The 22,202-nt window shown below is 42.9% G+C and overlaps 1 protein-coding gene across 8 annotated transcripts in view; it reads left to right on the top strand.

Annotated features, from left to right (window-relative positions):
* LOC121545644 (lamina-associated polypeptide 2, isoforms beta/gamma) overlaps nucleotides 1-22,180 on the top strand; it is a 43,721-nt gene extending 21,541 nt beyond the window's left edge. Inside the window, exons 1-10 of one of the 8 annotated variants that reach the window (XM_041856359.2) lie at nucleotides 12,565-13,214; nucleotides 18,115-18,223; nucleotides 18,681-18,806; nucleotides 18,931-18,995; nucleotides 19,235-19,309; nucleotides 19,442-19,636; nucleotides 19,876-19,968; nucleotides 20,099-20,185; nucleotides 20,880-20,944; nucleotides 21,127-22,180. In XM_041856359.2, coding sequence (XP_041712293.1) covers nucleotides 12,996-13,214; nucleotides 18,115-18,223; nucleotides 18,681-18,806; nucleotides 18,931-18,995; nucleotides 19,235-19,309; nucleotides 19,442-19,636; nucleotides 19,876-19,968; nucleotides 20,099-20,185; nucleotides 20,880-20,944; nucleotides 21,127-21,406 — 1,314 coding nt within the window. In that variant the 5' untranslated portion in view covers nucleotides 12,565-12,995 and the 3' untranslated portion in view covers nucleotides 21,407-22,180. Of the gene's footprint in view, nucleotides 1-12,564; nucleotides 13,215-13,481; nucleotides 14,540-18,114; nucleotides 18,224-18,680; nucleotides 18,807-18,930; nucleotides 18,996-19,234; nucleotides 19,310-19,441; nucleotides 19,637-19,875; nucleotides 19,969-20,098; nucleotides 20,186-20,879; nucleotides 20,945-21,126 lie in introns of those variants that run through there. The other 7 variants (XM_041856360.2, XM_041856363.2, XM_041856364.2 and 4 more) reach the window with 7 other exon arrangements.
* The last annotated feature ends 22 nt before the right edge of the window (nucleotides 22,181-22,202 follow it).

The following is a 22,202-nucleotide window of genomic DNA, read 5'->3' on the forward strand; positions in this document are numbered from 1 at the left end:
TCAAGGGGGAGAAAGTCAACAATCTGGTCAATCCACATTTTAAATGTAGGAGAAGTATTAGAGGCCCACAATAGAAGAATACATTTCTTAGCAAAGTATGTAATGGTCATGAGCAAATTTTCTCTGTCAGGATCAAGAACAAAGTCCTGCTGGGCATTAAGAAGATAGAGACACGGGGTCATATCAAACTGTACATCTAGTATTTTCTGTGCAGCAGTATGTATAGATTGCCAAAATCTGGCAATCTCTCTGCAGCTCCAAAATACATGCATATAGGTTCCACTTTCAGAGGTACATCTATTACAATTAGGAGAAATGTCTGTTTTCATTTTATGGAGTCTCAGGGGAGTGTAATGAAATTTGTACAAAAATTTGTAATTAGATTCTTTCATTTTTACATTAGTAGAGGAGCAGTATACCCTGTCGCAAACCTCCGCCCATAACTCATCACTGATAGTCAGACCAAGGTCCTTTTCCCATATTATTTTCAAAGGAGTAAAGGAGGATCCTCCTTTCTCAGAAAGGAGTCTATAGATATAGGATATTTTGCCTTTAATGGATTGTGCTGTGACAAGAAGGGTTTCAACTTCATTCAACTGAGTTCTAAACCTCCTCTTGGAAGTAAATGAGGAGATGACATGTCTAATTTGTAGATATTTAAAAAAATGGGATCTTGGCACATTGAATTCATTGCAGAGCTCTTGAAAGGATTTCAGTGTAGTGGTATTCTGATGAAATAGGTCTGAAAAGGTCCTGATTCCTAGAGTATGCCAAAGATTAAAGTTGGCATCTCTCAGGGCTTTTGGCAAGTCTGGGTTGCCTACTATAGGCGAGTGAGAACATATTTGGGAGGAGATGCCCAAGTATTTCTTACAGTCCCTCCACGCTCGTAGGGTACTGTAAATCACAAATGTTTTGGCTATGTTGCCCACTTCACTAAAGTTATCAATGAATATAGTTGAGCTTAGTGGCAATGAACCACAAGATTGGGCTTCTATCTGGCTCCACGTTGACTCTTGTCTGTTTGTGATCCATGTTAGCATGTTGCGGATTTGGGCAGACCAGTAGTACAATTGAAGGGAGGGAAGGGCAAGACCACCCTTAGATTCAGGTTTCGATAGAGTGGAAAGCTTGATCCTAGGTTTTTTATTGCCCCATATAAATTTGGTGATGCTTTGGTTAATTGTTTTGAAAAAGGAAGCTGGGAGATAGCATGGGAGCATCTGAAATAAATAGTTCAGTCTAGGGAGGATGTTCATACGGATTACATAAATTCTTCCTACTAAGCTAATTGGGAGGGAGATCCAGGTTTGGAGGTTGTTCTTGATTTGATCCAGGAGTGGAAGATAATTCTCTTTGAAAAGCCTATTCAGATCTGGTGTTATGAATATCCCAAGGTATTGAAACCCCTGTGTCTTCCATTGGAATGGGCATAGTGTCTTCATAGAACTGGTGAGTATAATATTGAGAGGGCAGACAGTGGATTTGTTAAAATTAATCTTATAACCTGAAAACGTGCCATACTGAGCAATTGTATCTAAGATGGGAGGAAGGGATTTCTCAGGGTTGGATATGTAGAGCAAGACATCATCCGCGTAAAGCGAAATCTTGTGCTGCAGGCCGCCTGCAGGAACACCCATAATACTTGGATTGCTCCTTATCAACTCTGCCAGAGGCTCCGCCCCAACAAGTAGAGCAGGGGGGACAGCGAGCACCCTTGTCTTGTGCCCCGTCCCAAAGGGAATCTGTCAGAGTTCAGTCCGTTAGTAGTCACCATGGCATTTGGATGAGAGTATAGTGATTTGATCCATTTAATAAAGTTTGGGCCCATGTTGAACTTCTCTAAGACTGAGAACAGAAAGCTCCACTCCATCCTGTCGAACGCCTTCTCAGCATCCAGTGAAGCCAGCAGGACAGGGGTCTTCTGTGCGTTTACTTGATCAATAATATCAAAAAGACGGCGAATGTTATCAGAAGAGTATCTGTCTCTAATAAATCCCGTCTGGTCCGCTTTTATTATTTTGGGAAGAAGAGTGTTTAGTCTTTTGGCGAGCAATTTGGTGATTATTTTGTAGTCGAAATCCAACAAGCTTATGGGCCGGAAGGAGGAGCAGGATAGGGGATCCTTGTCTTTTTTGAGCAACACTGTAATGCGAGCTGTGTGCATTGAGTCTGGGAGAACTCTGTTTTTGCAAAAATCCTCCAGCATTGGCATGAAAATAGGGCTAAGCTGGGGCCAAAAAGCTTTGTAGAACTCTCTGGGGAATCCATCTGGGCCTGGGGACTTGTTAGGTGGCATGGAGGTAATTGCCTCCAGGATCTCCTCAGGAGTGAAGGGGGAGTTGAGATCTTCTTGGTCGGTCTCTGATAGTTTAGGTAGCGAGATTCCCTCTAGGAAGGAGTGGAGTTCTGCCTCCGTGTGTTTTCTCTCAGAGGTATATAGTTTGCAGTAAAAATCATGAAAAGTTAAATTGATCTTTTTTGGATCATATGTGACCTCATCCTCTGCTGTTCGGATAGCCATAATTGTACGCTCTGACTGCTCTTTTTTAAATTGATAAGCAAGCAATCTACTAGGCCTATTGCTATACTCATGGTATTTCTGTTTAGTAAAGAAAACTTTTTTTTTTAATCTCCCGAGTATAGTCCAAATTCAGTTTGGCTTTGGCTGCTTTAAGTTGACTCCAGGAGGTGCTGTCTGGGGATTGTTTATGTACTTTTTCACAGCGCTCCAGCTCCCTCTCCAGATCTAGCCTGTGTGCTTCCATTGCTTTTTTCTTAGAGGAAGCATATGCAATTAGATGACCTCTTAGTGTGGCTTTAGCAGCGTCCCACATTGTGGCCGGAGAAACAGGAGAATCTTTGTTGTCTTGTGTGTAGTTGTCTATCCATGTAGTTACCAATGTATGGAATGCTTCGTTTGATAGCATGGAGGTGTTGAATTTCCAGCTCTTTGATCTCGGGATGTTTTTGCAGAGGTCAAAGCGGAGGTGGACAAAGGCGTGATCCGAAAAGCGCTATGGGTCCGATTGTACACGTGGCTGAATTTATGAAACTCTTTGGGATAAAAATGTAATCTATACGGGAGTAGGTGTTATGGACATTAGAGTAGTATGTATAGTCCATAGCTGAGCTATTAGTCTCTCTCCAGATATCTATCAGTCCCATCTCTTTAGTAAGAGAGTTCAACATCTTTGCAGATCTAGGATTTGTGGTGGTGATTTGAGATGATTTGTCTAGGGTTGGGTTCAGGGTACAATTAAAATCTCCGGCCAACACTCCAAAGGAAACACAATGCTCATTGAACAGAGTTATCATTTTCGACATAAAAGCAGGAGTATCTGTGTTAGGGGCGTATATGTTTAAGATAGTAATTGGTTGCCCATACAGTGACCCAGTTATCAAGATAAATCTCCCCTCCGGATCAGATATGTTTTTGTCAATTATGAATGGAACATTCTTATGGATAAGTATTGCTGTACCTCTACTGTTGGATTTGAAAGATGAGAAATACACCTGTCCCACCCAAGCTCTGCGGAGTTTGGCATGTTCAGCATCACAGAGGTGTGTCTCTTGCAATAGCGCGATGTCTGCTTTTTCCTTTTTTAGAGCACATAGTATCTTTTTCCGTTTTATTGCATGGCCTAGACCGTGGCAGTTCCATGTCAATAGATTTAAGGTACTAGTCATCGTCATCGAACAGTAATCGAACTTTAGTGCAAGTCATCTCTGGGTAAAGGTGGATCGTAGTTACAGCTGCGTTCACATAAAAGGAAAATAAATGGTTTACATAAAATAACAATCCCAGCCGAGTTCCCAAACAACTCGACATATCCCGTTGGATCTATTACCTCCCCGCTCAGTCACAATTCTGTGTTCCAACAAAAAAAAAGACCGGGAACAGTTAGCAACGCACAACATCTCCCCCTCCCCACCAAAGAAATGCCTCATCCTCTCCGCCCGCATTGAGTAACTGACACCGTAGCCCCCGTCCAGACCACATTAAGAAAGGGAGAAAATAAAATCAATAGCCCAGCCTACATACAGTAGGCCTAAGTTATAATATGGGGCCTATCCCTCTCAGCTAAAGGAACATAAATATAGATTGGACGGCTATAATGAAATTTAGCAGGGCGGTGGGTCTTTGGATATCGGCTATATGTTGTCTTACCTCCTTTAGTAATAACAGTAATCGCATTAATCGCATTTAGTCAATGGTCCATTTCTCATTGACCGGGGTTGTCTTTCAAAAAACGTTTTGCCTCTTCGGGAGTTTTGAAGTGTCGCAGGGCTCCTTGGTGAAGAATCCTGAGCTCGTTTGGGTATTTGAATCCCCTAAAGATGCCTCGGTCAATGGAGCATTTCTTCACCTCGTCAAACTCTCGGCGCTTTCGGCGTATTCCAGCTGACAGGTCCTGGAGTAAGGTGAGTTTGGCGTTTCCCACTGTAATGGTGTTGGTTTTCGCCGCCTGTAGGACTCGTTCCTTGTCGGTGAATCTCAGGAAACGTATGGTGATTGGGCGCGGTGGTTGTCTGGCTGCTGGTGGGGAGTTCTATGGGCCTGTCGGTGGACAGGTGGAGCCACTCGGGAAGTTTGTCTTGCAGGTAGCGGATCAGTGGCATGTTTCCCTCTTCTTTTTCGCCCAGATTTAATAGAACACAATTATTCCTTCGCCCCCTGTTTTCCAGGTCCTCTGTTTTCTCTTCCAGCTGCTCTATTTTTTTTTAGCATATGCTATTGTTTCCATGGCGTCTGTCAATAAGTTTTCCGTGGATAGGATTCGCCCCTCTGCCTCGTCCAGGCGCCCCGCGTTTATGGTTATCTTGTTGTTTATGTCAGGCAAGGCATTTTCCAGGATTGTCACCTTGCCCCCTATCGCACTGAGCTGAGCGTTAATGGCATCTAGTTTAGTGTTGAGTTCTGTACGTTGGGATCTCAGCTCAGAAAAGATGTCTTCGACAGAGTGCGAGGTTGGCATTCGTTGGGCCTCGGGGGACGGGTCCTCTTTCTCCTGGCTAATGGCGCTAGCTTTTTCTGAAGCTAGCTGCTTCTTGGAGGCTTTTTCCGTCGCTAGTACTCGAGTCCGGGTAAAAATGTCCCCTGTAGTGTTGCCTTTTGAAGCCGCCATGACTTTTTGACTAAAGCTAAATGAGTTTAAACTTGAAGTGGAGGTAAGATTAGGAATTGGAAACTACTTGTGCGGAGCTCCTAGTTCATGCGGCCATCTCGTTCAAGGGTCACGTGATCTCCCCTCTTATCACTTTTTTTTTTTTAAAGAAAGAAATATTTTTTTTTTTTTAGATACAGTCTAGAAAGAGAATGCAGTCAGAAATTGTTAGATTAATCTGAACATGTGTGAAGATAGTTTATTAACCACACCCGTATGTCAGAAGTTTTGTGCCCCACAGGTGAACTAAAGGAGAAGGTGACCCACTCTATCTAACCAGGTGACTGGTGAGCATCCAGTCCCTAAAGAAGAAAAACTGGAAGCAGGCCTGTTGGGAAGGGCCCTATCAGGTTATATTGGTCACTGCCTTGGCCATTAGAATAGCAGAGAGAGTACCTGGGTCCATGTTACCCACTATAAGAAGGTAAGACCACATACAAGCACCACTTAACACACGCAGAGTTGGAGAGAAGAACTAGACCAATAGGGTCCGGAGATCACCTCTGTTAACGAAGATCTCCTACCCCGACCTATCATCACTGTAGTGTGTTCTTAGGGTGTGAGTATGGGGTGGTACCAAGCAGAAGGACTAAAGGCAGGAGAGGGTTGGCTGTTTTTGGGAATATGGGTGTCCCTGAGCTGCATCATAGTCTCGGCAATAGTCTTGGTATGTCAAGATCCACCACCACCTCGCACCAATTACGCTATGGCCTTCCCATTATTAAGAAATAAAAGGGAAGCGACCCGACATACTGACCGTCAAGGACGAGTGATCTACAAAATAGGAGTCAGAGAAGGGTGGGGAGTAAGATTCAAAATTTGGATTAGGGATCTTATCAGGACGGATAAGCAAGCAACGTGGGATTATAAGATCCCATTGTATTTATGTTCAGCTCCCTCGGCGGATTGTTCCTGGGCTCAGGTATTTAGACATACTGGGGGACGGAGAGATGAGACGGGGGGGGCTGGACGTCCAGATGGAGGATAAGAAGGTATAACGACATCCCCATGGAGATGGTAGTAACAATAGTAAAGGTCACTAAAGAGGACATGAAAATAACTTACTGGGCTTGCGCGGATGAATACGGACGGGATACTTGTCTAAGATTACATTTGATGGAGTCAAAAGATATGGAGGGCACAGGTACTGTCATTAATCCATTAATAGCAATAGACCGAGTAGATCAGTCAAGGGATGACGGAGTCAATTCGACTAACCCGTCCACTATGAAAGATTTTCTCCTCCAAGAATGGAACCAAGGGGAAGTGGAGGGGGTCCCTGATGAGAATCTCTGGTTAAAGTGGATGAAGTACACCACTAGGGCCTTGGGGAGACCAATTGTTATGTATGCTCCATTGGGCGACCGACAATGTTGACCGCCCCAATGCCAAAGGCAATGTTTCCCTGTGTATTAGACCTGGGGTCCAATCAAAAAGAGCCCAATTGCACAGGGATTGGGCTGGCAAAGTTGACATACTCGGCCAGCCCACCTGGATTCACTTTAACTCCTGGCGAATACCAGTGTTACAGACATAGAAATGGCACCCGTAACTTGGGTGATTTTGATGGCTGTAAGGAGATAATTAATGTTACTGATTTAGATAAGGAAGGGAGGGGAAAAATTATGAACCTTACCATCCCTCTGACTGATGTGTGGTGGGCATGTACTAACAAAGGGAGCATTCGACAGACATTACCAGAAGGATGGGTGGGTACTTGTGCACCAGTATTGTTGGTCCAAACCTGTAAGAATTAGTCATCAAAGACCAGTGACAGGAAGAATAATCAGGAGGAGGAGAAATATAGGTCAGGAAGGAAATGTTCCAGACGAATACAAAGCTATGAATCAAATATGGGAGGGTTTTACCACAACATTTTTCTGGTGGGTGACAATAAACAAGAATGTGGATTGGATAAATTATATCTATTACAACCAACAACGATTTATTAACCAGACTAGAGATGCAGTAAAGGGGATCTCCGAGCGATTATCCGCCATCCCGCTCATAACTTAGTAGAGGTTGGTTCTAGATCAGGCAGAAAGGGCCGGTGTCTATAGAATGATAAGCCATTGTTGCACATTTATCCCTAACAACATCACACTGGATGGGACAGTCACCAGAGCTCTTACAGAATTAACTGCACTAAGTGAAGAATGAACTGAGAACTCAGAAGTTAGTACATCGTGGATAGGGTGGTTTGATGAAATGTTTGGTCAATGGAAAACCATAGCAGCCACCATCTTAGGAGCGGTCAGTGTTTGTATGGGTATTCTTGTATTATGTGGTTGTTGTCTTGTTCCCTGTGTCCGAGGATTGGTGAGTCAGGCGTTGGTGAAATGCAGTATCTAAACAATGATGAGAGATGGACTGACTCCGGACTCTGACCAGGGGAATGTGAAAAAACGATCCTCCAGGCTTGGTGGATGATGAGGATTTGGACCCCGAAAGACCGCAATTGGATGAAATGTTTATTAGTTCTGACGTAATCTCTGAGATTAATCATGCTTGTAAAATACATTTATCCTGAATGTGAAATCATTTAGTCAAAGGGGTGGATTGTTAGATTAATTTGTATTTTAAGAATAATGACTAAAGGATTTCACCCCAAATACAGTATAAATGTGTGAATGGTGTTAGAGTTATAATGTAGTGACAACCCACTAACAGAGGGGGGCGGGACTAAACATTCCAGGGTGAAGGGGACTGAGAAAACGGGTTAAAAAAAGCCTCCTAAAGGTGGGCGGAGCAAAGTGCCTTTGTGTGTCAAGGGGTATAAAACAGGAGTGTATGGGTTTTGGCGCCAGAGCTCTCCATGAATAAAAATACAGATCATTCTTGCTGGTTGTGGACCTTGAATCATTTATGATTAAAAGCAGAGCCTTACAACCTCTGGTAATGATTCAAGCTTAGGTTGAATTAGAGATAGAAATTCTCGTGACATCCACCAATCAGGCCTTTATGATAGAGTGGCCAGACAGAAGCCACTCCTCAGTAAAAAAGCACATGACTGCCCGCTTGGAGTTTGCCAAAAGGCACCTATAGACTCTCAGACCATGAGAAACAAGATTATCTGGTCTGATGAAACCAAGATTGAACTCTTTGGCCTGAATGCCAAGCGTCACATCTGGAGGAAACCTGGCACCATCCCTACGGTGAAGCATGGTGGTGGCAGCATCATGCTGTGGGGATGTTTTTCAGCAGCAAGGACTGGGCGACTAGTCAGGATCGAGGCAAAGATGAACGGAGCAAAGTACCGAGAGATTCTTGATGAGAACCTGCTCCAGTGCGCTCAGGACCTCAGACTGGGGCGAAGGTTCACCTTCTAACAGGACAAGGACCCTAAGCACACAGCCAAGACAATGCAGAAGTGGCTTCGGGACAAGTCTCTGAATGTCCTTGAGTGGCCCAGCCAGAGCCTGGACTTGAACTGATCTAACATCTCTGGAGAGACCTGAAAATAGCTGTGCAGCAACGCTCCCCATCAAACCTGACAGAGCTTGAGAGGATCTGCAGGGAAGAATGGAAGAAACTCCCCAAATACAGGTGTGCCAAGCTTGTAGCGTCATACCCAAGAAGACTCGAGGCTGTAATCGCTACCAAAGGTGCTTCAAGAAAGTACTGAGGAAAGGGTCTGAATACTTATATAAATGTGATATTTCCGTTTTTTCAATCAATTATTTTATTAGCAAAACTTTCTAAAATCCTGTTTTTGCTTTGTCATTATGGTGTATTGTGTGTAGATTGATGAGGGGAAAAAACAATTTAATCAATTTTAGAATAAGGCTTTCACCTAACAAAATGTGGAAAAAGCCAAGGGGTCTGAATACTTTCCGAAGGCACTTGTTAGAAATTGCGTAATTCAAATCTGGTTTTGGAATAAGAGAAAATCAAGAGATATTCAATCCAAGCTAAATTTATTATATGCAAAATGTATGTATGATAAGTATGTTGGTTCGTATATGGGCTCACTGAAATACCACGCAGGGCAGACAGAGAACTGATCCATTGTTATGAGTTCTTCTTAAAATACTCTGACAGAGATAGTTCCCGCTCCCTGCTGGGCCTATCAGAGTAGAGACTGAGCGTGGTTTAGACTTACTCAGCCAATCCGTTGGTGCACCGGCTGGTCCCAGCCCCTTGGCGCTCCACTGTTGCACACTGTTGCCAGGCATACGTTTTTATCATAACAACCTGTAGAGTCAGCACCCAAAAGACACCGTTTCACTGTACCCTAAGTACCTACGTTCAATGACGGTTCACAGACAACGGTTCACAGACAACAAAGAGGCAGTGTTCGTATCTGTAAGAAATACAAGTCTTATCTGTAAGAAATACAAGTCTTATCTCATCCTACCCCCTAACGTTCCTCACATGAATCACAGCTTGTTATGTGAAACAATTCATATCAGTACAGTACAAACCTTTTATGCTTTAATCATTAATGCATTCCTTCTAACCTATTCATCCCTCCAGTTATGAGAAAATAGATCCCCACACACTGTATATATAAGAAAGTATGCAAGTGCACACTTTGGGAGAATGGTGGAGAATTGGGATGCAACTCACGCAATAACATTACTTTCAGGTCAAACTCATATTGATACTGCCGATGAGGAATATCAGTGCCAAGTAATGACTTGTAATGACTTGCAACCATATAGTTAGATACTGTAGACATCATCTACCTCTATGCTTGCAACCTCCACCTATTCATCCAAGTAGTATTAGGCCTACCTAATATAGGATACCTGCTATCAGCTGGTATAGATTAACTCCATGAGGATAATCTACATGTGCTCACTACTTAGTGAAGATGCCCTCCACTGTTGTCTACCACCACTCTCTTCCAGCCACATCTGGAAAACCTAAACAGGCAGACAGGCAGGACAGACAGATGGACACACACACAGCCAGTGTAAGGGCCACAAAAAAAGAAACAAATGCAAAACAAAATTGTCTATAGTACATGCACACTGTATAGTGTACTCTAATGAAAATCTTTCAGATAGTAGTGCCCTAGCTCTGGAGAACCCAAGGCCATACAGCACTGGAGTCCCCTAGTAATGCCCTTATTCTTGAATAGCCATATACCACTAGAGTAACTTCAGTGCATCATATCTTGCTTTCTGGCTGTGATAGAAATTATATAACCATGCTTGTTAGCTAGCTAATTGTTTATATGCATCTTCTAAATGTGAAATTACAAGACTCAAGAGAAACTTACCTAAGAGTGTTTCCCGATGTCCTCCTTGTTGTAAAGGTAACAAGCTAGCTAGCTAGTAGCCAATGAGCCCTTTTAATCCGAAATTGAAAAGTTAAATAAATCAAAAACAATCAAGCTTTTTTTATACACTTTCCATCTTCAACCTAGTCTAAACCCTGCCAACACAGAATGAATGTGCAAAAACTTTGCAAACGCAAAAAAAGGCAGCGAAAGCAAAGGGCAGGGTAACGTAACCGAAGAAGAGAAAATAGCAGGCAATGAGGGAAGCATTTCATTGCAATTGCATTATCATTTAAAATGTTTCACTTAAAAAAATGTTTTGCATTAATTTACAATTCATTTGTTCTTGCCTTTCAAAATTATTTCCTTGCAATATTATTTATTTTGCGCTCAATATTTTCGGGTTAATGTTTTACTTTCAATATAATTATTTTTGTTAGCCTTTATAAGAACTTTGTTCTCGAATTCATAAGGTTTACTTTATATTAAAGGCACAAAAGTAATTCCATACAAGTGATCAAAATGAAAAAAGGACATCCCCCCCACTTGATAAAAAAAAAAAAACGTTCATAATTCATATCTCAAATTAATAACATACACTCTTAGAAAAAAAGGTGCATCTGGAATCATCTGGAAAAGAGGGTGGGCTATCAGCTGATCATTGATGTTGATGATTGATGTAAATCTGCTAGTTAACTAGCTCGATTTATTTTACTGCTTGTGATTTATCTTCAACGCTCGTATCAAATAATAACTTCATAATATATACTGAACAAAAATCTAAATGCAAAGTGCAACAATTTACCCCCTCAGACGATCCCGCAGGGGAAGAAGCCGGATGTGGAGGTCCTGGGCTGGCGTGGTTACATGTGGTCTGCGGTTGTGAGGCCGGTTGGACGCACTGGAAAATTCTCTAAAACGACGTTGGAGGCAGCTTATGGTAGAGAAATTAACATTCAATTCACTGGCAACAACCCTGGTGAACATTCCTGCAGTCAGCATGCCAATTGCACGCTCCCTCAAAACTTGTGTTGTGTGACAAAACTGCACATTTTAAAGTGGCCTTATAGTGTCCCCAGCACAAGGTGCACCCGTGTAATGATCATGCTGTTTAATCAGCTTCTTGATATGCCACAACTGTCAGGTGGATGGATTATCTTGGCAAATGAGAAATGCTCACTAACAGTGATGTAAACAAATTTGTGCACAACATTTGAGAGAAATTAGCTTTTTATGCGTATGGAAAATGTCTGGGATTTTTTATTTCAGCTCATGAAACATGGGACCAACACTTTACATGTTGCGTTTATATTTTTGTTCAGTGTAATATTATTAATCTTTTAACTCATGATATATGGCTGGCTGGCTAGTGGCTTGTGTGGATACAGTATTTTAGTATGGTGGTTAGCTACCAGTCTGTTTTTTTCTGCCTCTCTCTGCTGCGTGTATCAGCCAACCAGACCTAATATTGATGATGATTTAGGCTAAATCAAGTGTTATCAAGTGTTAATCAAATGTTATGCTACTGTGGCAGTACTGTTGATATTTAAACCATGTAGCAAGCTACACACACTCGACCGGTGACCGAATCCCTCAAGCCATGCATGTTTGGATACCGAGCGCGTGCAATCTCCATACAGGGCAGACTGGGGGAAAAGGCGCAACCCGGCGCGCGCGAGCTCTGTATAGGGCAGCTCGACAGGCGCAGCCAACGGACGGGGTGGCGAACTTCACTCACAACGACTTGCGTGCAGTGGGTTCCGAACAGCAGTGACAAAAAAATGAAATTATACCACCACCCAAAGGGGCACTTTGCTTTGCACATGTAGAGCCCTATCTGTGTAACGTTAGGTGGCTGCTGTGGACTCATAGGTATCGGCATGTAAGGTTTATGCTGAGAATGAAACATCTCGATATCTTATTGTTTATACCAATAGCCCAAACCTGGTCAAGTAGATGCTTGTTTTCTTAATTTTGGCCCCAATGTGTGGAAATTAAATATACCTTCTTCCCCAAATGATGCCCCATCCAGCCTCACATGTAAAAGTAGCCTAGTCAAGGTGACTTGACGTTTGTAAAAGCAAGCGTGATGTGAAAAGCGTCCAATCAAGATGCTGTGCAGGTAATTTGGCGCCAAATCAGAACAACAACATCAGACGACCAAGACCGCGTCCGTGTACCAGCTAATTAAAAAAATGTACAACTTTAATAAGCTCTAAATTAAGCATGAAACAGTATCAACAATTAAAGTCATTTAATACTATCAACGTTAAATGCCACGAAGCCAGCGAATCATGACTATGCTCACTGATTAAATTAGCTTAGATAGCTAATCATGCAGCTTGCTCCTTCTACTGTTGCAGCTGAGCTGCTTGCTTGACTGTCTTAGCTGGCATATCAAGTGACTAGTGCCCACTACCCCCTTCCAGGCAGCACCTGTTCTTTTGGCCGAGTGTGTAGTTTGCTTACCAGCAGGGTAGCTAGCTAGCAACCCATTGCTGGATCATTGACATTGGCCCGTCTGTCTACTTGAGTAGCTTGTAAACAAGTTGGCATATTGCTTGCTTTGGCTTTTTTTGGTCGGTCCCTCAACGCGTGACATGCCGGTGTTTGTAGAAGACCCCGCTCAGTTCTCCAAGCCAAGACTGAAGTCGGAGTTGATAGCCCACAATGTCACACTACCTGCGGCAGAGAACAAGAAGCAAGTCTACGTGGAACTATATTTGAAACACATCAGTCAGAAAAATGTTGCAGATTTCTCTAGCGATGAGGAAGATGACCAGCAAGATGTTGTGGAAATACAAGACAGCCAGGACTGTGTGAGTAGTACTGATGGGTCGTTCGCGAACGAACGGCTCTTTTTGGTGAACATGGGACCGAATGGCATCAGTGAAAAAGCCGTTAATTTGGCTCCCTGATTTGCATATTGCTACTACTGTTTTTTAAATAATAATATGCCATTTAGCAGACGCTTTTATCCAAAGCGACTTAGTCATGTGCGCATACATTTTTACGTATCGGTGGTCCCGGGGATCGAACCCACTACCCTGGCGTTACAAGCGCCATCCTCTACCAATTGAGCTACAGATGACCACAACTCAAAAACAAAGTTTTTCTGCAGATAAGTTACAAACTAATTCTCTGAAGATGGTGAATCCTCACTGCAGAAACAAATAGTAGAGAGAGCGTGTCAATCTGGTGCACACTGATTTATTTTAAGTGCATAGAAAAAATAAAAATAAATGTATTTGAACGCGCATGTCACGATTGGACATAATGGTAGCCAACCCTTTTGGCTTTATATTAAATATGTGCAATTTTTTCATGGTTCTAGGTCGATTTGTAAGTATTTTGGTCGAAGAGTCGTTTGGGAGTTAGCCTGTTATTTTACTTGAACAGAGCCAAAACGAATGCCCATAGTGAGTAGAGCTGTCATGTCTATAGGACAACTAATTATTTGTAAGTGAATGGCTTTACTGCTCCTCAAGTCTTGAGGATCAAGCCAACACAATTTTATATACATTGTTGCAGATTTGTGTTCTTCTGATCTAGATCAAATGATCTTTCTATATCCAGTCCTCAATCTATTTGGGAATAGCAATCAAAACCATATGCACACTTATCAGTGTTTATTATTGTGTCCCCCCTCCCCTCTTCAGAGTCATTACCCCATTAATTGACGCTAACTACTTTAGCGCCTATTGACGATAGTATCTTCTGACCGGGGGAGTTTTGTTAAGAGCCCTGAAGCTTACTCTAAACATTAACACGCATCGCTTGCGGTAGTGTTTTGGAAACATAAGGAACGTATCTTTCATATCATAAAAAATGTAAATTACTACACACCTTTTATAGGGTCAGTGTTCCCACACGTCCATATCTCCATGTTACAGTGCGTGTTTACTGAAGACATAGACAGCCACATGTGCTAATTAGCTATCTAGCGTGCAGGGTTGGGTAGGTTACTTTCTAAATGTAATCCGTTAGTTACTAGTTACCTGTCCAAAATTGATTACATGTAGTCAGTTACTCCCCAGCCCAGCTAGCATGCCAAAGAACACCTGTGTGTAAGCTAACTGGGCAGGAAGTGTAGTTCGTCAACTGGAGGCACACACAGTGTATGGATCTGTGCAAAACTGCTACAGTAAGTGTATCTTTTTTATTTGAAAGATTATTTCTCGCTGACATGAAAGATAAGGGACACATCAGCATATGTTTTGGAAAACCGCTTCAAAAGCGATGATTATTGACATTTCTAAACGTTAAAACCCAGCATCAGAATTGTAGTTTACACTGAGCCAAATGTGGCGACTTTTTAATGGCTGAAAACCCAACATACGGAGAAGTGTTTTCGAGAGCTACAGTCATGTGCTCACCGAAGTATGTTCAAATGGTTTTAGCTTAGCTACTACTATACTATACTGTACTATACTAAAATGTTGTATGCAGTGTTTAAGTAACGATTTCATGGTTTATGGGACAGATCTTCTGGTAAATTAAGTTAAACATGTTATTGATACTGTCCCGGGGTGACTGCCTAAAGTAAAGGGTGCACACAGGGTGGCATGCAGCTGTTGTAGCCCCATATCAACTGATACCCTGAACTCTGCAAGGTCAGCTATATAGTTGGCCTAGCTGACTGGACTGCAGGGAGGGGCCCATGGAGGGGGTGAGGGGAGTGGGTCGGGGGTGGCTGTCTTCCAGAACTGGGTTGCCAATGGCATGCCATCATTCAGTGTGGTTTCACACTTAGGTAGAGCTTAATGCTTTACTGCACTACCCCCCAGACGGTTGTATTTCTATATTTACATTTGAGAATGTATTGCAGAGAAGGATTGCCCACAGGGACATTAGTCATGCTGATCACTTCTTCTCACACCTGTTTTATATACACTCACTGATCAGTTTATTAGGTACACCAACCATCTAGTACCGGGTCGGAACTACCTTTGCCTCCAGAACAGCCTGAATTTTTCAGGGGGATTCTACTAGGTGTTTGAAACATTCCACAGGGATGTTGGTCCATGCTGACGCGATGGCATCACGCAGTTGCTGCATATTGGACGACGGTACATTCATGCTGCGAACAGCCTGTTCCATCTCATCTCAAAGATGCTCTATTGGGTTGAGGTCTGGGGACTGCGCAGGCCACTCAAGTAAACTGAACTCGCTGTCATGTTCCAGGCAAAGTTTTTCCACTCAATTGTCCAGTGTTGGTAATCACATGCCCATTGGAGGTGCTTCTTCTTGTTTTTAGCTGATCGGAGTGGAACCCAGTGTGGTCGTCTGCTGCAATAGCCCATCCGTGACAAGGATCAACGAGTTGTACGTTCCGAGGTGCCGTTCTGCACACCACTGTTGTACTGTGCTGTTATTTGTCTGTTTGTGGCCCCCCTGTTAGCTTGCACGATTCTTGCCATTTTCCTTCGGCCTCTCTCATCAACAAGCTGTTTCCTGCTCACAGGACTGCCGCTGACTGGATGTTTTTTGTTTATCGCACCATTCTCAGTAAGCCCTAGACACTGTCGTGCGTGAAAAGCCCAGGAGGGCGGCTGTTTCTGAGATACTGGATCCGGCGCGCCTGGCACCGACGATCATACTACACTCAAAGTCGCTTAGGTCACTCCTAACGTTGAATCGAACTGTAACTGAATGCCTCAATGCCCGTCTGCCTGATTTATATAGCAAGCCATGGCCACGTGACTCACTGTCTGTAGGAGCGATACATTTTGTGAACGGGGTGGTGTATCTAATAAACTGTTCAGTGAGTGTATATGGGCTCGGTTCTGCTCGAACTCATGCTTGATGCTTTCAAAGGCTGGACCTGATTTGTCGTCTTTGCAACTTACAATACGTCAGCTAGCCTGTCAATGAATGTATATGAACACTGAATTATTTCCTGAATAAGGGCTAGCACCAAGCCTTATGTATAAGCTGCATTGTAGACAAAACAGGGTGACTTCTATAGAAGCTGTATAGGAGGTGGAATTTGAAATGCTGTAAAACCAGCACTTTGTGCAACTTTCTCTTGTATTGATTTATTAATGTTCTGCTGTAACAGCTAGCTTATTATCTTGACGTTTTGATCACCATTCAATTGTCCTTATTTTCATTATTCATGATTGTGTCTAGCATTATAATCAACATGACTGTGTTTACCCTGTCCAGTTAGTCCTGCTCAGTGGTCTGAAATGAATTTTTAAGAGAGACTTCTCAGTTATGGTAAAACTTGTGTCAAGGGATTTCCATGTGTTTCATCATACAGTGAGGGAAAAAAGTTTTTGATCCCCTGCTGATTTTGTACGTTTGCCCACTGACAAAGAAATGATCAGTCTATAATTTTAATGGTAGGTTTATTGGAACAGTGAGAGACAGAATAACAACAACAAAATCCAGAAAAACGCATGTCAAAAATGTTAGAAATTGATTTGCATTTTAATGAGGGAAATAAGTATTTGACCCTCTCTCAATCAGAGAGATTTCTGGCTCCCAGGTGTCTTTTATACAGGTAACGAGCTGAGATTAGGAGCACACTCTTAAAGGGAGTGCTCCTAATCTCAGCTTGTTACCTGTATAAAAGACACCTGTCCACAGAAGCAATCAATCAATCAGATTCCAAACTCTCCACCATGGCCAAGACCAAAGAGCTCTCCAAGGATGTCAGGGACAAGATTGTAGACCTACACAAGGCTGGAATGGGCTACAAGACCATCGCCAAGCAGCTTGGTGAGAAGGTGACAACAGTTGCTGCGATTATTCGCAAATGGAAGAAACACAAAATAACTGTCAATCTCCCTCGGCCTGGGGCTCCATGCAAGTTCTCACCTCGTGGAGTTGCAATGATCATGAGAACGGTGAGGAATCAGCCCAGAACTACACGGGAGGATCTTGTCAATGATCTCAAGGCAGCTGGGACCATAGTCACCACGAAAACAATTGGTAACACACTACGCCGTGAAGGACTGAAATCCTGCAGCGCCCGCAAGGTCCCCCTGCTCAAGAAAGCACATATACAGGCCCGTCTGAAGTTTGCCAATGAACATCTGAATGATTCAGAGGAGAACTGGGTGAAAGTGTTGTGGTCAGATGAGACCAAAATCGAGCTCTTTGGCATCAACTCAACTCGCCGTGTTTGGAGGAGGAGGAATGCTGCCTATGACCCCAAGAACACCATCCCCACCGTCAAACATGGAGGTGGAAACATTATGCTTTGGGGGTGTTTTTCTGCTAAGGGGACAGGACAACTTCACCGCATCAAAGGGACGATGGACAGGGCCATGTACCGTCAAATCTTGGGTGAGAACCTCCTTCCCTCAGCCAGGGCATTGAAAATGGGTCGTGGATGGGTATTCCAGCATGACAATGACCCAAAACACATGGCCAAGGCAACAAAGGAGTGTCTCAAGAAGAAGCACATTAAGGTCCTGGAGTGGCCTAGCCAGTCTCCAGACCTTAATCCCATAGAAAATCTGGGGAGGGAGCTGAAGGTTCGAGTTGCCAAACGTCAGCCTCAACCTTAATGACTTGGAGAAGATCTGCAAAAAGGATTGGGTCAAAATCCCTCCTGAGATGTGTACTAACCTGGTGGCCAACTACAAGAAACGTCTGACCTCTGTGATTGCCAACAAGGGTTTTGCCACCAAGTACTAAGTCATGTTTTGCAGAGGGGTCAAATACTTATTTGCCCTCACTGTACCTGGTCATTTCCTGTCCCCACAGGAAGAAGAAAATAAGGAAGATCCAGAGATGACCGACCCCTGTGGACTTACGGATGATGAACTGAAGGCCACACTGCTCAAATATGGAGTCGAAGCTGGACCCATTGTAGGTGAGACTACTAAAGACTACACTTATTAAAGACGTTACATTAAAGCAGCAATCAGCAGTTGAAACAAAAAAGCTAAGTGATGGGGCTGGAGAAATGTTACCACTCTCAAATTCATAGACCGAGCTATGGATGCAAGGACTGACCATCCAAGATATCAAAATGATAGTTTTAACCATGTTTTGAGGCTATGCAGTGTTTGTTTGCTTTGATTACAAACATTGGAGTAAAACAAGCTTATATTTTGGGTTCTGATGGGGTAAGATAGTTGAACTAAAGTAATGAGGAATTTAGAAGTTATATTCTTCAAAAATCAATGGGTAGTCCAAAAATTGATGTAGCTACTGAAAATTGCCTCCTTTTAATATCTGTATTTGATCTGTATGCACTTGCTAATAAAACATATCCATATGGTACTTTGTACAATGTCTTTAGTTTTAAATTGATCTGTTTGTGATAGCCACCACCAGGTCTATCTATGAGAGGAAGCTGCAAAGGCTACTAGAACCTGCCCAGCCCAGACAGAACGGGGGCACAGGAGATGCAGACCAGTACTCTGACAGTGAAGAAGGGGAGGAAGAGTGGGGTATAATCATTCAGATTTGTCACTGCCATTTGTGATATACAGACACCGATGTGGATTCTGTATACTAAAATGGATGACAAAACGGTGTCCTCAAACAAGGATGTGTTTACCTCTGATTCTGTAGGTTCAGAACAAGGAAGACCAGAGACTGTTTCATTAGTGGAGGAATATCAGCATGCTAATGAACAGGTGAGTGCATTCATACTATGATCTTATTTTGAGACCCTGACCAAAGAATAGCACATTTCCTATGCAGCTATGTCGTTGTCCTCAAGTAATGAAAAGATGTTGCCTGCAGTGCCAATTTGTGACAGTAGTTAGGTATTTCTGTGCCTGGGTTCTAATGCAAACTGTTCAGTCACAATGTCAAAAGAAGTTGTTATATTTTAGGAGTTGTTCTCAGCTCAGTTATTCCTTACTTTTAACAGATGGAACGACACTCTCTGAATAATAAAAAAGCTGAATATCATTATCATCAGTGTTTTATGCCATCGTCCAGAATGGTAAATCTGTCAACTACTTAGACCACCAGCACCCTTATTTATGAATTATTCACACATTTAAAATGGGTGATGGAATTATTTCTGGAGTGTGATGCTTTTGTGTAATGGGATAATAATTATGCTACCTGGCAGTGGGTTTGGAGAGTTCCGGGCCGCTATGAATTCAATCCCAAGAGGAATGCAGGGAATCATGGGAATGTGGCTGAGTCTTCCATAACAGCAGAGGGGGGGCACCGGGGGCAGTTGCCCCCATCGCCTGTTACCCCTGGGCATGGAGTTGGGCTGAGCAGAACATCCTCTCTGCTAGGACATACCACAGGATCAGTGGTAACTCTTTTAGAAAAACTCACTGAACTCTTCAATGGGAATGGGATCTCTGCTCTTCTACTTGCAATTATTTTCCTCTTGAATCTGCACAGTATGCTCTCTTCTCACACTCTAAAGCTGGTGCATATTTTGGGTTTTAAGGGACAACTTAAGGGATCAAGCAAGCTGTTGGAGCATATTTTTGGATGTCCTGTTATTGGCTGTGGCTCTGAAAAACAGTCTTACTTTTAACCATGCAGGTACAGCCTCCGTCTGTATCTTTGGGAGGCGGTCGTGATGATTCCTCCTATTCCTCTTCTCAGAGCTTCAGCATTACTGAGATGGTAGAAGAGGGAAGTTTGTTTTGATCTGGTTTTTGTTATCTAATCTTGACGATCACATCAACAACCTAAATATCTAATCCCACAAAAGTGATGACCAATGAGTGATATGCTTTATTTACGTTTTCCTCTGGAACCACAGATTGAGAGTCGAAGCCCTCTCTCCAGTAGTAGAACACAGAAGCACAATGGGAGCAATATTCCGGGACCTTGGCCAAGGCCCCACCGGGTCAGTAGTACTCACAAACACTTCAGTAATCTTATCAGTGACAAGCTGTTGTTGGTGGTGGTTACAGGGTGGATGTGATTCACTGGGCTGTGGTTATCTGAGCGTGTGAGTAGAGGGGGATGTGGAGTATACATTTAATGAGTTGTTTCTCACTTCTAGCAGGACATGGCGATGGTGGACAAATATACCATGACTAACCGATCACCTTGCGTCACCCCAAATACCTCCTTTTTCAAACAGCATATCAAGGCACTTACATTAGCTTGTTTACTTGTCTTTCAGATTCATTCCCATCTTTTCACTCTTTCAACAGTTCATACAGTAGAGCTATGGTGTATATGCAGGTCTACACTGTATACTTTATTATCCGGTTAATGGTTTTGCCGTCACTGTGTCAGTTTGATTGGGTTGTTCATGTATACAACCAAGCTAGTGGTTTAAACAAAGTGTTCATTCATACCTAAATTTAATGTTTTACTAAGAAAAGGTTTGGGGAAAATGTGTCTTCAGGACTTTGAACCCAAGGTCTTGCACAATAAGGACTTTCCCCTAACCTTTTATCTCTTTGCCATTCCACCTGATCTGATTTAAGATGGTGAGGACACTGGTAGTGTGGACGTTTCTCTTTCCTCTCATCTGTTTTGGTTTGGGTCAGACAGTCTGATTTGTGGCTCTATATGTTTCTCTTCTTAAGGAGCCGGTCACAGATGTCCTGATGGAGATGTTCCCGGAGACAGAACCCACACGCACTGGCATTGCGTAAGTCCAGTTTCCATAAAACAACACTACACATAAAGAAGACTAAGGTAGCCATCTCTCATGTTAAATAAGGCTATGTCCCAGTGACTTTTTTGGTTTCTGCTTACTGAGGCTACATAGATTCCATATTCTCATACTATTTGCCTACCTTTTTATGTGGCTAATTTTCCTCTTTCTTCCAGTGCCACCCGTCGGAGGCCTATCAAGGGTGCAGCGGGGCGACCAGTCCAGTTTAAATACCCAGACTTCCCTGCCAGTCCCATGACCCTACAGAGACAGGCAGTGGAGTGCCGCCTGGTGCCTCTGTGGGTCCAGATCCTGGTCTTCCTCATCTTGACTTGCCTCCTCTACCTCATCTACGCTGCCATGGAGCACAGCTCGGACCATCCCTTTGTGGCCTTGCTGGACAACCTCAGTATGGGGATGGAGACTGAGGGGCTGTCGCTCCAGGCTGACCCCTAGGACTCGTCTGTACACCCTCTCTAGGGAGGAGTAACTCCCCTGCTCTAGGTCTGTGTCCTGATTTTCCACCCTTCTCCTAAAGGGAGAAATCCTTTCCTTCATGGATTTAATAATGGATAAAACTTCATCCAGCCAAAGCTTATACAAATCCTAAGCTTTCAAATCCATGATGAGAAGTAGTGCACACTTCGGGAAAAGGATGGACAATCGGGATACTCCACAAATTGGTTTACAGTTGTGAGGAACTTCATTTGGTCACCGTAATTCACCTTTACACTCTGGATGATGTCACTCTTAACCAAGCAAGGTAGCCAGTACAACCATGTTGGTTGGAAAATGTTTAGGTGAAACTACTGTTCAAATATATACGGTGATGGTGGAAGTGCAGAAAATAAAATGAGATTTGTGTAACTTAATGGAAGATTTTTTGTATTTAATTAAAAGTATGTATCAATGAAAAATGAATGGAATTACAGCTACAATTTACAAGTTGGTTTGGTTGGGGTTATCAAAGTCCAGTCTGTTTTAGAGCTCACCAAAGATGTGGTTATGGAAAGTATTCTCATGTTTTAAAGTTTTTGGGCACTGAAATGTCAAACTAATAAGAACTATATATTTTGTGAATACTCATTACCTTTTTTGAACCTATCTGTAATTTTTACATTTCTGTTGGGTGTGAAACAGCTACTTTTAACCAAAAATGTCAGGGAATTCAGTGTTTTTTCAAGAGTTGCTTTTGTGTTGTTTTGAATAAAGAGATTTGTTTCATTTGGACATGGTCCCTTAAATGAATATC

The sequence above is a fragment of the Coregonus clupeaformis genome, chromosome 30 (assembly GCF_020615455.1).
Source record: "Coregonus clupeaformis isolate EN_2021a chromosome 30, ASM2061545v1, whole genome shotgun sequence".
In the NCBI taxonomy this organism is placed as follows: domain Eukaryota; kingdom Metazoa; phylum Chordata; class Actinopteri; order Salmoniformes; family Salmonidae; genus Coregonus; species Coregonus clupeaformis.